The sequence below is a fragment of the Mixophyes fleayi genome, chromosome 3 (genome assembly GCF_038048845.1).
Source record: "Mixophyes fleayi isolate aMixFle1 chromosome 3, aMixFle1.hap1, whole genome shotgun sequence".
NCBI lineage: Eukaryota > Metazoa > Chordata > Amphibia > Anura > Limnodynastidae > Mixophyes > Mixophyes fleayi.
In genome coordinates this window covers 255,745,477-255,761,465 of record NC_134404.1, presented here as the reverse complement: position 1 = coordinate 255,761,465, position 15,989 = coordinate 255,745,477, and the positions used below count along the sequence as shown (strand labels likewise).

Below are 15,989 nucleotides of genomic sequence, written 5' to 3'. Positions count from 1 at the left end.
CAACTTTTATAGATATTTAATGTGGATTCTGCATTTATAAACTTTTTAAATTATTAGATTAGATTATTTCTCATTTATCGGAATTGGCAAATCTACTTAGCAATGCCAAAACAGTAAATCTATGTTGCATATTCTGCTGTCTATATTACAAATAATATTAATGTACTCTATTCAGTAGAGGAATTTGATAATGAGCACAAAGGGCTACCGTTACGGAGCTAGTAGTTACAGGTCTGGTAGTCAGAGCAGGCCTGTACACGACCTGATGCTGAGTCTAACTAGGTTCAGAATAAGGAGGCAAGACATGTACTTCTTCCATACTTCAATAATATACATAAATATGCACAGATGACAAGGATGAAGTATAAACTGCAGATGTATAAAACAGATGTCAATTAGCCGCAACGGAGCGTGGAAAGATGATAAACACAATGGCAGTCTATTCACAGTACAGAAGATATCATGCAGGTGTCAATTAGGCGCAATGGAGCGTGGCAAGGATAAACACAATAACAGTCTTGTAATATGCACATGAAGATACTTGCAGCAGGCTGTGTATCCCAGGAGAAGTGCTCCAGCACTTGGTATAGAAATGGAACTCTTACACAAGGAAGACACATGTTCAGAATACACAAGAGTCCAAGGAATCCGGCTAGAACAGTGGTTCCCAAACATTTGCAGTTCGCTGCACCCTTAGAGTCTCCAAATTTTTTCAAGGCACCCCTCCAAAATAATTATTGAGCAGTCGTGTTTTAGAAGTAGTTGGGTCAAAAAATTGTAATAAGTATTTAGGTCAGGACAGAAATGCTTATTTAGTTGTATGCAAAAATGCCCCCTCTGCATCCAGACACTCTGCCCTCAGGCACTCTGCCCCCTCTGCATCCAGACACACTGCCCCCTCTGCATCCAGACACATTGCCCCCTCTGCATGCAGACACACTGCCCTCTCTCACACTGCCCCCTCTGCCCTCTGTCACGCTGTCCCTCCTCCTCTGCTCTCTGTCACGCTGTCCCTCCTCCTTTGCCCTCTCTCACGATGTCCCCCCTCCACTGCCCCTCTCACGATGTCCCCCCTCCTTTGCCCCTCTCACGATGTCCCCCCTCCACTGCCCCTCTGCCTGCCCCGCTCTCTGCCCCACTGTCACACTCTCTCTCACTCCTCTGCCGCGAGCCAGCCATAGAAAAAAACAGAGCACATAAACTTACCAATCCGCGCGGCGCCGGGACCCAGCAGACTCCTCTCTCCCGCAGCTGTCACTGACGTCGATATTCAGTGACAGCTGCGGGAGAGAGGAGGCTGCTGGGTCCCGGCGCCACGCGGATTGGTAAGTTTATGTGCTCTTTGTTTTTTTCCTATGGCTGGCTCGCGGCACCCCAGTGACAGCGCCGCGGCGCACACTTTGGGAACCGCCGGGCTAGAAACAAGTTGCACTGACAGTGAGCAGGTGTCAGTGCTGAGTTTAAATAGAGCAGGTAGAGTGACCCGCTCTGAGGGTGAGTCATATGATCCTCAGGAAAACAGAGCAGACAGGGAAATGAATAAAACCTGGTCAGGATTGTTACAGTACCCCCCTCCCTAGGGGTGGACTCCGGACACCTTACGATATTTTTTTAGGGAATCTTTTCCGAAACTGTTTGAGTAAACGAGGGGCATGAATGTCTGAAGCTTTAACCCATGAACGTTCCTCAGGCCCATAGCCTTTCAAATCGACCAGGAATTGCAGTGATCCTCTGGATCTACGAGAGTCCAATAGTTGTTTAATCTCAAATTCAGTTTGATCTTGAGAAATAGCCGGAGGTGGAGAAGCTGTGACGCTTGAAAATTGATTTTGTACCACCGGTTTTAGCAAAGAGACCTGAAACACATTGGGAATCCGTAGTGAGGATGGAAGTTCCAATCTGAAAACTGCTGGATTGATTATCTCGGAGATTCGGTAGGGACCGATAAACTTGGGTGCTAGTTTCATACTAGGAACTTTTAAACGGATATTTTTTGTGGATAACCAGACCTTATCCCCCGGAAGAAGTGGAGGTGCAGGACACCTTTTCTTATCAAAAAAAATGTTGGCCCGAGCAGAAGAATTCTCTGGATTACTTTTGGTTTGAGTCCAAATGAGAGAAAACTTGCATAGCAGGGAATCTACTGCAGGAACGGAGGAGATAGGAGTTTGAGAAAAGGTAGGTGGTCTGAGATGACATCCATACATGATAAAAAAGGGTGAATTACAAACAGCTTCATGGAAATGATTGTTATGGGCGGATTCGGCCCATGGGAGGAGTTCCAGCCAATCCACTTGGTGAGCAGACACATACATTCGTAGGAATTTTTCGAGCTCTTGGTTTGTCCGTTCAGTCAGGCCATTAGACTGAGGCTGGTATGCTGAGGAAAAGTTCAATTTAATGCCTAACTGAGAACAAAAGGATCTCCAGAACCTTGAATCAAACTGTGAACCACGGTCTGACGCGATATGGAGTGGACAGCCGTGGAGGCGAAATATTTCTTTGATGAAAACTTCTGCCAACAATGCGGAAGAAGGGAGTCCTTTGAGAGGAATGAAATGAGCTGCTCTCGAAAAATGGTCTGTCACAACCCAGATAACTGTATGAGCTTTGGAGGGAGGCAGATCGGTAATAAAGTCCATAGATACTTGAGACCAGGGTACTTCAGGAACAGGTAGAGGAATAGGAGGACCGAAGGTTCTATGCCGAGGAATCTTATGTTGTGCACATTTAGAGCAGGCAGAAACAAATGATTTTACATCTTTCAGAAGGGATGGCCACCAATAGTACCGGGTCAGGAGTTCTCCAGTCTTCTTGACTCCAGCATGACCCGACAAGCAAGATAAATGGGCCCAGCGTAACAACTTGAGACGTAGATGTGGTAATATAAAGGTTCTGCCTGGAGGGCAAGTAGATTTATTAACAGGAGTGAGAGCCAAGACACAACTAGGGTTTAAGATGGGATGAATGTCCTCAGGAGAATCCTGGTTTTCGGAATAAAAGGACCTAGAAAGTGCGTCTGCTTTTTTATTTTTTGATCCCGGACGGAAGGTAAGTCTAATATTAAATCTTGAAAAGAACAAGGACCATCTGGCTTAACGCGGATTCAGACAATGAGCTGAGCGGAGATAAATTAGGTTCTTATGGTCGGTATATATCGTAATAGGAAACAAGGCCCCTTCCAACAGATGTCGCCATTCAGACAGGGCTAATTTAATAGCCAATAATTCTTGATCTCCTATTCCATAATTCTTTTCTGCTGGGAGGAATTTGCGAGAGAAAAACCCACATGGATGTAGTTTCCTAGAAGCGTCACGTTGAGACAAAACTGCACCAGTGCCCACAGAAGATGCATCTACCTCCAAGAAGAAGGGACGTTGGCAATCCAAATGCTGAAGAATAGGAGCAGAAGAGAAGGCTGACTTTAGATGCTCAAAGGCAGAGATGGCCTCGGGGGACCAAAGCTTGGGGTTAGCTGATTTCTTGGTAAGAGCAGTGATGGGGCAATGATGGTAGAGTACCCCTTGATGAATTGTCTGTAGTAGTTGGCGAAGCCAGGGAAGCGTTGGATAGCTTTCACACCGGTGGGCAAGGACCAATCCACAATTGCTCTTAGTTTAGCCGGGTCCATTTGAAGGGCTGTGCCTGAGAGGATGTAGCCTAAGTAAGGAATCTGAGGTTGCTCGAAAAGGCACTTTTCAAGTTTACAGAAGAGGTTGTGTTCTCTCAGTCTAGTCAGGACTTGACCTACATGCTCCCTATGTGAAGGGAGGTCTTGAGAAAATATCAGAATATCGTCTAGGTAGATGATAATGAATTGATAGAGAAGGTCTTGGAAAAAATCATTCATGAGGGTTTGGAATACAGCTGGAGCATTACAAAGCCCAAAGGGCATTACAAGATACTCAAAGTGCCCATTGTGTGTTAAAGGCTGTTTTCCATTTGTTACCTGCTTTAATACGAACGAGATTGTAGGCCCCTCGTAAATCTCATTTGGAGAACACAGTAGCGCCTTTAATGCGGTTGAACAGCTCGGAGATGAGGGGTAACGGATACCTATTCTTAACAGTAATAGCATTAAGTCCTCGAAAGTCAATGCATGGCCGGAGGCCGCCATCCTTCTTTTTAACGAAAATGAATCCAGCTCCAGCTGGAGAGGTGGACTTCCAGATAAAACCTATTTGCAGGTTCTCTTGAATATATTTAGACATTTCTTGGGTCTCAGGAAGAGAAAGGGGATATACACGACCACGAGGAATAGGTTTGTCAGGGAGAAGCTCGATTCCACAATCCCAAATACGATGAGGGGGAAGCTTGGTTGCCTCCTTTTCACAGAAGACATCTGCATACTGTTGGTATTGAGGAGCTAAAGATGGTAACGAAGAAGCAGTGGTTAGATGAAAAGGTACTACTTTCTTCAGACAGTGAGACTGACACCGTGATCCCCAGGACAATATTTGAGCAGTATGCCAGTCCAGAGTTGGGAAGTGGAGACGTAACCATGACAGACCTAACACAAGGAAATTGATAGTCTTTGGAAGAACTAGGAAGGAATTTTTTTCCTGGTGCAGAATTCCAATCTGAAGGGTGAGGGAAACAGTCCGAAACTGAATGAAGCCTCCTGGAATATTACTGCCATTGATGGCTGTGAGGCGTACAGGACGTTCCAGTGGTGTAGTAAGAATGAGATATTTCTCAACCCCAGTAGCGGCAATAAAATTACCGGCTGCACCAGAATCCAGAAAAGCATCCAGCGGAATAGAGAGATTCCCAAAAAACAGACAAAAAGAGGTTGTCTTTGTCCTGAGAACTGTTGAGGGGAAAATCAATCAGACCTAACGGGGTTCCCACTTGCTCTGTTTGGCCTGAGCGTTTTCCTGGACGCGTAGGACAACTACTGATGCGATGGGCCTTCCCTCCACCATAGAGACACAGATTATTTTTAAATCTTTTCTCTCTCTCACTTGGAGAGAGGCGGGACCTACCCACTTGCATGGGTTCTTTTAGGGGCGAAGAGACCCCTGAGTTTTGGAAAACAGGGCGATGATTAGAACACCGGATCTGTTCCTTTTCTTGAACCCTCTCCTTGAATCGAAGATCTATTTTGACACATAGGGAGATCAGATCATCCAAGGAAGATGGGAGGTCACAGGAAGCCAACACGTCTTTTATTTGATCAGATAGGCCTTGCCAGAACGTGGCCACCAGTGCTTCGTCATTTCAGCGCAGCTCGGGGGCCATTGTTCTAAATATGATAGCATATTGTCCCACAGAATGAGAGCCTTGGCGTAGACGAAGAATTCCTGTAGCTGCACTGGAAAGCCGACCAGGTTCAACAAAACTTTTTTTGAAGATTGTCAGAAATTCTGTATAATTTTGCAGAAAGGGGTCATTCTTCTCCCATAGGGGTGAGGCCCAGGCCAGGGCTTGACCAGAATGAAGGGACAGAATGTAGGCAATTTTAGCCCTATCTGTAGGAAAGTTTCTGGGCAATAATTCAAATTGAATTGCACACGGATTCACGAATCCTCTACATGACTTGGGGTTCCCATCGTACATAGGAGGATTAGGAATTCGTGGGTGCACGGTAGTTGTGTTAGCAGAAGACTCAGCAGAGGTCTTAGATTTATGGAAGGATGCCAGAGTGTCCTGAAAAGAATCCAGATGAGAGGATACATCCTGTAAGAACTGCATGAGGTGATCTTGATTGGTCTCTTGCTATTCCACTCTCCCTATTAGGTGTTGAAATAGATCCTTGGGAGAGGGATCGTCCATGGTGTTCATTTCCTTTTTGGTCAGTGCAAACTTTTATGGAGCTGGTAGTTACAAGTCTGATAGTCAGAGCAGGCCTGTACACGACCTGATGCTGAGTCTAACTAGGTTTAGAATAAAGAGGCAAGACACGGATGTACTTCTTCAATAATATATATAAATATGCACAGATGACAAGGATGAAGTATAAACTGCAGATGTATAAAACAGATGTCAATTAGCCGCGATGGAGCGTGGCAAGATGATAAACACAATGACAGTCTAGTCACAGCACAGAAGATATCATGCAGGTGTCATTTAGGCGCAACGGAGCGTAGCAAGGATAAACACAATAACAGTCTTGTTAAATGCACATGCAGATACTTGCAGCAGGCTGTGAATCACAGTAGAGGCACACTTGAGAGAACACAAGTCTTGTAATATGCACATGCAGATACTTGCAGCAGGCTTTGTATCCCAGGAGAAGTGCTCCAGCATTTGGTAGAGAAATGGAACTCTTACACAAGGAAGACACGGGTTCAGAATACACAAGAGTCCAAGGAATCAGGCTAGCAACAAGTTGCACTGACAGTGAGCAGGTGTCAGTGCTGAGTTTAAATAGAGCAGGTAGAGTGACCCACCCTGAGCGCGAGTCATGTGATCCACAGGAAAACAGAGCAGACAGGGAAAGTTACAAAACCTGGTCAGGATTGTTACAGCTACATATCCATTATAGTGGTAAAGATATTATTAATGTTGACAACTACCTATACAGGGAATCAGGGAATATATCATTTATGGAGACATTGATTTTCGTCATGTAATGATGACAGCTGTTGTTTATTGTGTTAAGTGATTAGTTACAGCATAACAGCAACATAATAATTATCAAAATAAATACAGATTCCTGGCATTATAACAGATGCTGATTCCAAATAGTTCAGAACGCTAAGGTTGTTATTGCAACCTTTTTTAAACTCCCTATTTCTATAGTTTTTCACTCTTGAATTAGCTATTATTTTAATAACAAGTTAACCCGTGCATGATACTCATGCATTCTAGTCAAATCAAGCTACTTAAGGTCTTAAAAAGGTTCTTGTCATGCATTTGGGCCTAGCCCAGGCCTCCTCAGGGGAAGAGCGTTGCTTCCCGACGCAAGCGGCCTTTTTAATGTGTGTTCATAAGGTAAAATTACCTCACGAAAATGAGTTTGACCCCTCAACTCGTAAATTTAGCCTTTACTACCCCTCCCACGGGGGGAAGGGGGGATGATGGAAGTTAACTGACTTGACTATTCTAATTTTTTTGTCAAATAATGTCAGTATACCAAATTTCAAGTCAATTGGATGAGCCCTTTCTGAGAAAATAGTTTTTTCCACACACACACTAACACACGCCTCTACACATGTGTGTTCATGAGGTAAAATTACCTCACGAAAATGAGTTTGAGCCCTACCAAATTTCAGCCCTTTTTGAATTTTTTTTCCCACACACACTAAGAATTTAGTAGGTCAGTGTATAACTCCGCCCAGCAGGTGGCGCTGCAACTTTTTTTTTTTTCCACAGACAGACGCCACTAAGTATTTATATATTAGATATTTGCAAAGAATATACATTTTGAAAATGTTTTAATAAATAGAAATAAACTTTGATATGTTTTAATATTGAATTAAAAAACATTTGCGCAGACCTATAGAATGTCTCCACGTCTAAACTTTTTTTTGATCATCCTGAAGAACAGATAGAATAATACAGTTAAAATACAAGATACAGCTCTTATATACTGTTTCTAGCACACATGTTGGCAGGGGGTAACCCAGCCCCCTTCCTAATTGACTCCCAAAAGTCTGAGATATTACATCAGATATTTAGCATCAGGATGTAATATATTTTCTAATCTTGGATTTAACAAACTTAACATTGACTGGCTAGTTGCGTTATTCATGTAGTTCATCTATCTTTTTAACAAGACAGGATAAAAGGTAATAACCCCCTCCTGTGCATTAGGCTTAAAGATGTGATCACTCAGTTGAAAGGACTTCATTAATATGGGACATGCTGTCTCAGAAAACAATACATTTCCAATACAAAAATCTGTACATTTACAATGGTATACATTGGCGCACTGCGTCACTAAATAAAATAAATTTATGCAATAAGGTATTTATAAGTGATTCAGCCACAGTTTCACATATGTATTTATAGAAAAACATTCTATAAAATGTGTTTACAAACATGCCTAAATAAAATTCAATATGAATAACAAGCAAAAAAGTTAAAATATCTAAAAACATATCTGTATATAACTCTCTCTCTTTTTTTTTTTTGTTTACATTCAACATATCAAATGTGCTAGATTAAGTTGTGTTAAATTTAATTATTGAGCAAGGGTTTCATAAGTTTTCCCTTCACTCACACTGTGATCTGATGTCCGCCTTTTTGATACCTACCGGACCCATTCATTTGGGTTTAGGAGGTTAAGTAAGGGGTTACTTATATATCACTCACTAAAATATTAAAGTTAACCCAAGAGCTTTCATTTTGCAAATATAAATAATATTCTTTTGCAATCCACTTTATTGGACAGACATTTTTTTTAACCTTGCATTGATTATAAACTTGCTAGTTTAACCATTACTGGATCCGTCCAGTTGGATCAAGTGTGAATGAAATGGTCTTAAGTATTAAATCAGACCTCTGGTTGGGCATACACCCACCCAACAGCTGTGAAAGTAGAGATCATTAATGTCTATTGTAAACAGGATACCTGTACATTCTGACACTTTACAGACTGCTTAGTAGCCTATGAACACAACAAACATGGTGCCATAGACACAAAGAAAACTTTGATTACGATAGCTTAAGGATTCAATTTACAAACTAGATTTCTCGTTTGTTATATATAATTAATCAATAACAGTCGATCCATTTAAAATGCAGTCTGAATACTGTATATTCATATATTGTCATTAATCTAAGTATCAACACGATAACTAGCAATTTGTTTTTCTGTTTATAGTTAACTATAAACTATTAACATTATCAACTTTTTTTCAACAGGAGACAACTGAAGACAGTGTAAACAAATCTGTGTGTGTTATAGATGAGATTGGAAAAATGGAGCTATTAAGTCAGTCATTTACTTATGTTGTACCTAAAATCTTGGATTGCACTAGTTCTGTAGTGCTCGGAACAATTCCAGTACCCAAGGGGAAACCGCTCCCTCTTGTTGACAAAATAAGACAGCGACATGATGTTAAAGTGTTTCATGTAAGTTACAATAATCTACATATATGGCAATGTGTATGTAAAACTTTATTGTCACTTATCACCTGTTATAATATATACATTGTTGACACTGCTGCAGGAGCTGACAGGTACATATCTTGCAATGTCCTGTGTAGTAAAGCAGAGTCAAAATACACCCATAGTTAACAAGGAACTTATCTTGAAATCCGTTTCTTGCTGACTATGGGTGTGTGCTGAGCCTATATGCGTGGGGTTTCACTACTACCTGCAGATACGGTCCTTAATGACTCAGACACACTGTTTCTAATATACCAGGTAATGTGTCACTGGTTACTTCCCAGGACAGACCTGTGTCTATATATAAATGGTGTACATACATAAGGCGCCAATATTAGAACACGTCAGGGTAAGAGGCAATTTTCTTTTCCTTAATAACCATCGATGGTAAAATGTAATTCTCACTAAAACTCAAAGAGAATCAAACATGGTGTAATATATTCTTTCAAATAAAATAAAAATAGAATATAGAAAATCCCTATATACACCAAGTGCCAATGAATGAAGGTTACACCCGGAAAAAGTGAAATTTGTATATCTTCGGTTCCACCTTTCCCCCAAAGGACATATGCTTACAATGTATCCAATAAATATGCGCCTTTCAGAAAAGATCACAAATATTGTCCTTCTTCCACTGGGAAATCATCCTGGGGTCTCGGAAGTCAACAAACAAACGTATCCAAGTCCAAATTCCAGAGTTCCGATTTAAAATCTCTACTTTGAAGTTTATTTAGACTCCAGTTCCCGTTTAAGTTGCAGCAGCCACAAAGTTCATTCTGAGAAGTTGTCCTTAGTAGATCGGTCATTGATCCCAAACGCAGGACGATCACAGTTGCCTCATCAGCTGTACATATGATCCAGACAATGATATGTTCTGTGTGGTGCACATGCTTTTAATAATAGGTAGCTTCTCCGGTAAACTTCCTTCACATCCCCTACTAACTAGATGAACAAGCTCAGCAAGGAGCAAAGAGAACACACCATCGGCCACTAGAATAAACACTCTTCATTACTAAACCTGCATCAATGCCTTGTCAAATGTCAATAAAAGGCAAAGGTGAGAGTCACAAGCCACCCCTGCTGAATATGCATATGTTGATTATAAGAGGGAGAACCACCTTCTAGTGTGTACATATTAGGAAGCAAATCAATATAGCGCTGATAATATCTTATGCAAAAAACTGTTTTTTATAGACCTGTGTCTATAATGAGCATTTTCATTTTATTATTATTGGTGGTTTATCAACATTTACCATTTTAGTAAGATATAGGTGATTATTTGATGTCTTGGAGTGATTAGTGGTAGAAGTAGACAATCCTAGCGGTAGATTTCAGGATATACGTCAAGACAGAATGAAGGTCAATGTGGCCTCTTGTTTTTGAAATGTGAGCAAAAATATTGATAGTGATTAGTCTTGGAAGACAAACTGGCAATTAGATGCACAAAAGAGAATTTTTAGGAGGATATGTTAAATAGTTGGTGTGGCTATATTTTGGATGCGATTGACACTGTTGGGAAAGCAAAGGTACAAAGTGGGGAAACTTTTCAGAGTGAGTGGGTGGGTGGGATTGAACACAGTACCTCAAAAGAGAACAACTATCTTCAAATATAGTACACAAGTTAACCCATGCATGATACTCATGCATTCTAGTCAAATCAAGCTACTTAAGGTGTTAAAAAGGTTCTTGTCATGCATTTGGGGCTAGGCCAGGCCTCCTCAGGGGAAGAACGTTACTTCCCGGCGTAAGCGCCCTTTTTTAACGTGGTTTTGTCCACATGTCACCACCTCATCATTCTTCTCCATTACATAATCCTTCATCTTCATCGCCACATCCTTAATCTCCATCGTCTTACTGTTCTAAAACCTCTTGATACACAACTTTTCTGCTAAACACCTTATCGCTGTGCTCAATCAGCCTTCCTTGAAGGGCAGTATTCATAACCTGCACTTTCACATCACTGCTTCTCCGTACTCGTGAAAATGCGACATACAATTGTCCATGACCAAACACAGGCTCTGGTAAATAAATACCCACACATTCAGGAGTTTGAGCCCTCAACTGGTAAATTTAGCCTTTACTACCCCTCCCACGGGGGGAAGGGGGAATGATGGAAGTTAACTGACTTCACTATTATATTTTTTTTGTCAAATAATGTCAGTATACCAAATTTCAGGTCAATTGGATGAGAAAATAGTTTTTTACACACACACACACACACACACACACACACTAACACACGCCGCTAGGCTTGTATATATATTAGATACCCTGAAACATCCAAATCAAGTCCAAAAACTAATTTCCACAATACAAAATGGATCTTCAAGTTATGTGGCAATACTTTTTTGTATCATTGCTATTTATTATTATAGTACAGCATACATTTTTATTGTTTTTCATTATAAAACAAATTATGCTAATTATGGGTATTTATTGTATGTATGGCAGTATTTTTTCTCTTCTACATATTATATATATACTTTGATGTTATCCTGAATGTATGGGTGACTGCACGGTACCACTTTTCTTGTTTTGTATGTATGTTTCTCAGTATTAATGTCACTTGTTTGTCATTGAGCAGCTTCACATTGGTGACAGTTTCAGTATTGTAACTGCTGTTTGCGCAAGCAGCCAGTTTCATTGAGAAGCCACTGAGGATGCACATTATAATAGAGATGAGCGGGCTCGGATATCTTAAATCCGAGCCCACCCGAACGTTGCCGATCCGAGACAGATCCGGGTATTCCCGCCAATTGCAAAACTGAAACGCGAGGCTCTGAGTGATAATCCCGCTGTCGGATCTCGCGATACTTGTATTCTATAAATTCGCCGCTAGCCGCCACCATCTTCACTCGGGCATTGTTTAGGGTAGAGGGAGGTTGTGTTAGGTTGTTCTCTGTCCTGCTATATCTCGTGCTGTGCTGTGCTGTTCAGTTCTGTGCTGTGCTGTGTTCTGCTCAGTCCAGTGGTGCTGTGTCCTGTGCTCTGTCCTTTTGAGTTTAGTGGTGCTGCTGGGTCCTGTGCTCTGTCCTTCTGAGTTCAGTGGTGCTGCTGGGTCCTGTGCTGTGTCCTGTTCGGTCCAGTGATGCTGTGTCCTGTGCTCTGTCCTTCTAAGGGCATTGTTATTTCCCCATTATTCCCAAGTTATAAAAAATTGAAAAAAAAAGTTCTAAAAAAAAAATTATTATAAAAAAAATAATTTAAAAAAAAATATCCAAAAACAATCCTGCAGTATAAGTCCATTGGTACTGCTATATTACAAAGTTCACTGATTCAGCAGTATAAGTCCATTGGTACTGCTATATTACAAAGTTCACTGATTCAGCAGTATAAGTCCAGTAGTACTCTCCTGTGCCGCATATATAATTTTTAAAGGCTTTGCCGAGTGTGTGTGGCTTAGGGGTACGCTCTCCTGTGCTACATATAATGGAGACCAAAAACTTGGAGGATAAAGTAGGGAAAGATCAAGACCCACTTCCTCCTAATGCTGAAGCTGCTGCCACTAGTCATGACATAGACGATGAAATGCCATCAACATCGTCTCCTAGTACAGGCCATGTAAAATCCAAAAAGCCCAAGTTCTCAAAAAGTAGCAAAAATAGAAACTTAAAATCATCTGAGGAGAAACGTAAAGTTGGAAATATGCCATTTACGACACGTAGTGGCAAGGAACGGCTTAAGCCCTGGCCCGTGTTCATGACTAGTGGTCCAGCTTCACCCAAGGATCTAAGCCCTCCTCCTCCCCCCCCCTCCAAAAAAGAGAGTTATGCTGTCAGCAAGAACAACAAAACCTCAAAGAACTCTGCCTTCTAAACAGATGACATCACAAATCCCCAAGGCGAGTCCAAGGGTGTTGGTGGTTGCGAAGCCTGACCTTCCCATCACTGTACGGGAAGAGGTGACTCCATCCAGCATTTGCAGCACACCCTCTGCATATGTTGGAAGAATCACCCACAGTGTGGATCCAGATTTGGATAATCAAGGTGTCAATGTTGTACACCGGGAGGAGGCTATTGATGTAGCTGGCGCTGTGGAGGAACTTGATGATGAGGATGGTGATGTGGTTATTGTAAATGAGGCACCAGGGGGGAAAACAGCTGATGTCCATGGGATGAAAAAGCCCATCATCATGCCTGGTCAGAAGACCTAAAAATGCACCTCTTCGGTCTGGAGTTATTTTTATCCAAATCCGGACAACCACTGTATGGCCATATGTAGCTTATGTAAAGCTCAAATAAGCAGGGGTAAGGATCTTGCCCACCTAGGGACATCCTCCCTTATACGTCACCTGAATAACCTTCATAGTTCAGTGGTTAGTTCAGGAACTGGGCCTAGGACCGTCATCAGTAGAGGGACACCTAAATCACTTGGTCCTGTTGGATACACACCACCAACACCCTCCTCGTCAACTTCCTCCGTGATCTCCATCAGATTTAGTACTGCAGGCCATGTCACCAGCCAGACTGAGTCCTCTTCTATACCGGATTCATCCAAGGAATCCTGCAGCGGTACGCCTACTACTGCCACTGCTGCTGTTGCTGCTGTTAGTCGGTCATCTTTCCAGAGGGGAAGTCGTAAGACCGCTACGTCTTACACAAAACAATTGACCGTCCAACAGTCGTTTGCCATGACCACAAAATACGATATACGTATAACTGCGGCTGTAACTGCTATGTTGGTGTTAGACGTGCGCCCGGTGTCCGCCATCAGTGGAGTGGGATTTAGAGGGTTGATGGAGGTATTGTCCCCGGTACCGAATCCCGTCGAGATTCCACTTCACTAGGCAGGCGATACCAAAGATGTACAGAGAAGTATGAGCAAGTGTCCTCAGTGCTCTTAAAAATGCGGTTGTACCCACTGTCCACTTAACCACGGACATGTGGACAAGTGGTTCTGGGCAAACGAAGGTCTATATGACTGTGACAGCCCACTGGGTAGATGCATCCCCTTCCGCAGAAACAGCAGCAGCTGCATCAGTAGCAGCATCTACACAACATCTGCTCGTGCCAAGGCAGGCAACATTGTGTATTACAGGCTTTAATAAGAGGCACAACGCTGACAACCTATTAGAAAAAATGAGGGAAATTATTTCGCAGTGGCTTACCCCACTTAGACTGTCCTGGGGATTTGTGGTGTCAGACAACGGCAATAACATTGTGCGGGCATTGCTTATGGGCAATTTCCAGCACGTTCCATGTTTTGCCCACACCGTTAATTTGGTGGTGCAGCATAACCTCAAGAGTGACAGGGGTGTGCAGGAGATGCTTGCGGTGGCCTGCAAAATTGCTGGACACTTTCGGCATTCTGCCAGTGCCTACCGCAGGCTCGAGGCACATCAAAAAAGCCTGAACCTGCCCTGCCATCACCTCAAACAAGAGGTTGTGACGCGCTGGAACTCCACCCTCTATATGCTGCAGAGGATGGAGGAGCAGCAAAAGGTCATTCAGGCCTACACCGCCACCTACGACATAGGCAAAGGAGTGGGGATGCGCCTGAGTCAAGCGCAGTGGAGACTGATTTCCGTGTTGTGCAAGGTTCTCCAGCCGTTTTAACTTGCCACACGAGAAGTCAGTTCCGACACTGCCAGCTTGAGTCAGGTGATTCCCCTGATCAGGCTGTTGCAGAAGCAGCTGGAGAAAGTGAGGGAGGAGCTGGTAAACCATTGCAATTCCACCAAGCATGTAGCTCTTGTGGATGAAGCCCTTCGTACGCTTTGCCAGGATCCGACGGTGGTCACTCTTTTAAATTCAGAGGAATACATTCTGGCCACCGTGCTCGCTCCTCGGTTTAAAGCGTATGTTTTGTCTCTGTTTCCGGTGGACACAAGTCTGCAGCGGTGCAAAGACCTGCTGGTCAGGAGATTGTCCTCTGAAGAGGACCGTGACATGCCAACAGCTCCACCCTCATTTTCTTCCACATCTGTGGCTGCGAGGAAAAAGCTCAGTTTTCCTAAAAGAGCCACTGGCGGGGATGCTGAGAACATCTGGTCCGGACTGAAGGACCTGCCAACCATTGCGGACATGTCTACTGTTGCTGCATTGGATGCTGTCACAATAGAAAAAATGGTGGAGGATTATTTTGCTGACACCATCCAAATAGACATGTCAGACAGTCCATATTGTTACTGGCAGGAAAAAAAGCCAGTTTGGAAGCCCCTGTACAAACTGGCTCTATTTTACCTGAGTTGTCCCCCCTCCAGTGTGTACTCGGAAAGAGTTTTTAGTGCAGCGGGGAACCTGGTCAGTGAGCGGCGAAGGAGGTTGCTTCCTCAGAACGTTGAAAAAATGATGTTCATAAAAATGAATTCTCAATTCCTCAATCAAGTACAGCACTGCCCTCCAGATAGTACAGAGGGACCTGTGGTTGTGGAGTTCAGCGGGGACGAATTGATAATGTGTGAGGAGGAGGAAGTACACACTGTGGGGGAGAGGAATCAGAGGTTGAGGATGAGGACGACATCTTGTCTCAGTAAAGCCTGTTTAGTTTGTACAGGGAGAGATGAATAGCTTTTTTGGTGTGGGGGCCCAAACAAACCAATCATTTCAGCCACAGTTGTTTGGTAGGCCCTGTCGCTGAAATGATTGGTTTGTTAAAGTGTGCATGTCCTATTTCAACAACATAAGGGTGGGTGGGAGGGCCTAAGGACAATTCCATCTTGCAACTCTTTTTTTGCCATTATGTGACCATTCAACAGTCATTTGCCATGAGCACAAAGTAAAACAAAATCAAAACAAATTCAACAAATTAAACCAAAAGTAAAATGCCCTGTCATAATCAAAAACAAGAGGTATTGACGTGCGAGAACTACTGTAGTGTTTATAACTTATAAACACTACACTTGAAAGCTTGAGCCTTTAAATGAAAAAGTCACTCTTTATTGCACGAATATTTGCAACAGGGACAGTTTTTTGGTTAACAAAGTCAACAAA

General features: G+C 42.7%; 1 protein-coding gene across 4 annotated transcripts in view; it reads left to right on the top strand.

Annotated features, from left to right (window-relative positions):
• Positions 1–15,989, top strand: part of NTPCR (nucleoside-triphosphatase, cancer-related) — a 92,453-nt gene that overhangs the window by 55,333 nt on the left and 21,131 nt on the right. For 3 of the 4 annotated variants that reach the window (XM_075203460.1, XM_075203459.1, XM_075203458.1), the window contains one exon: positions 8,812–9,021. The exons of the other annotated variant lie outside the window; for it this stretch is intronic. In XM_075203460.1, coding sequence (XP_075059561.1) covers positions 8,812–9,021 — 210 coding nt within the window. The remainder of the gene's footprint in view (positions 1–8,811; positions 9,022–15,989) is intronic. 4 annotated transcript variants of the gene reach the window in all.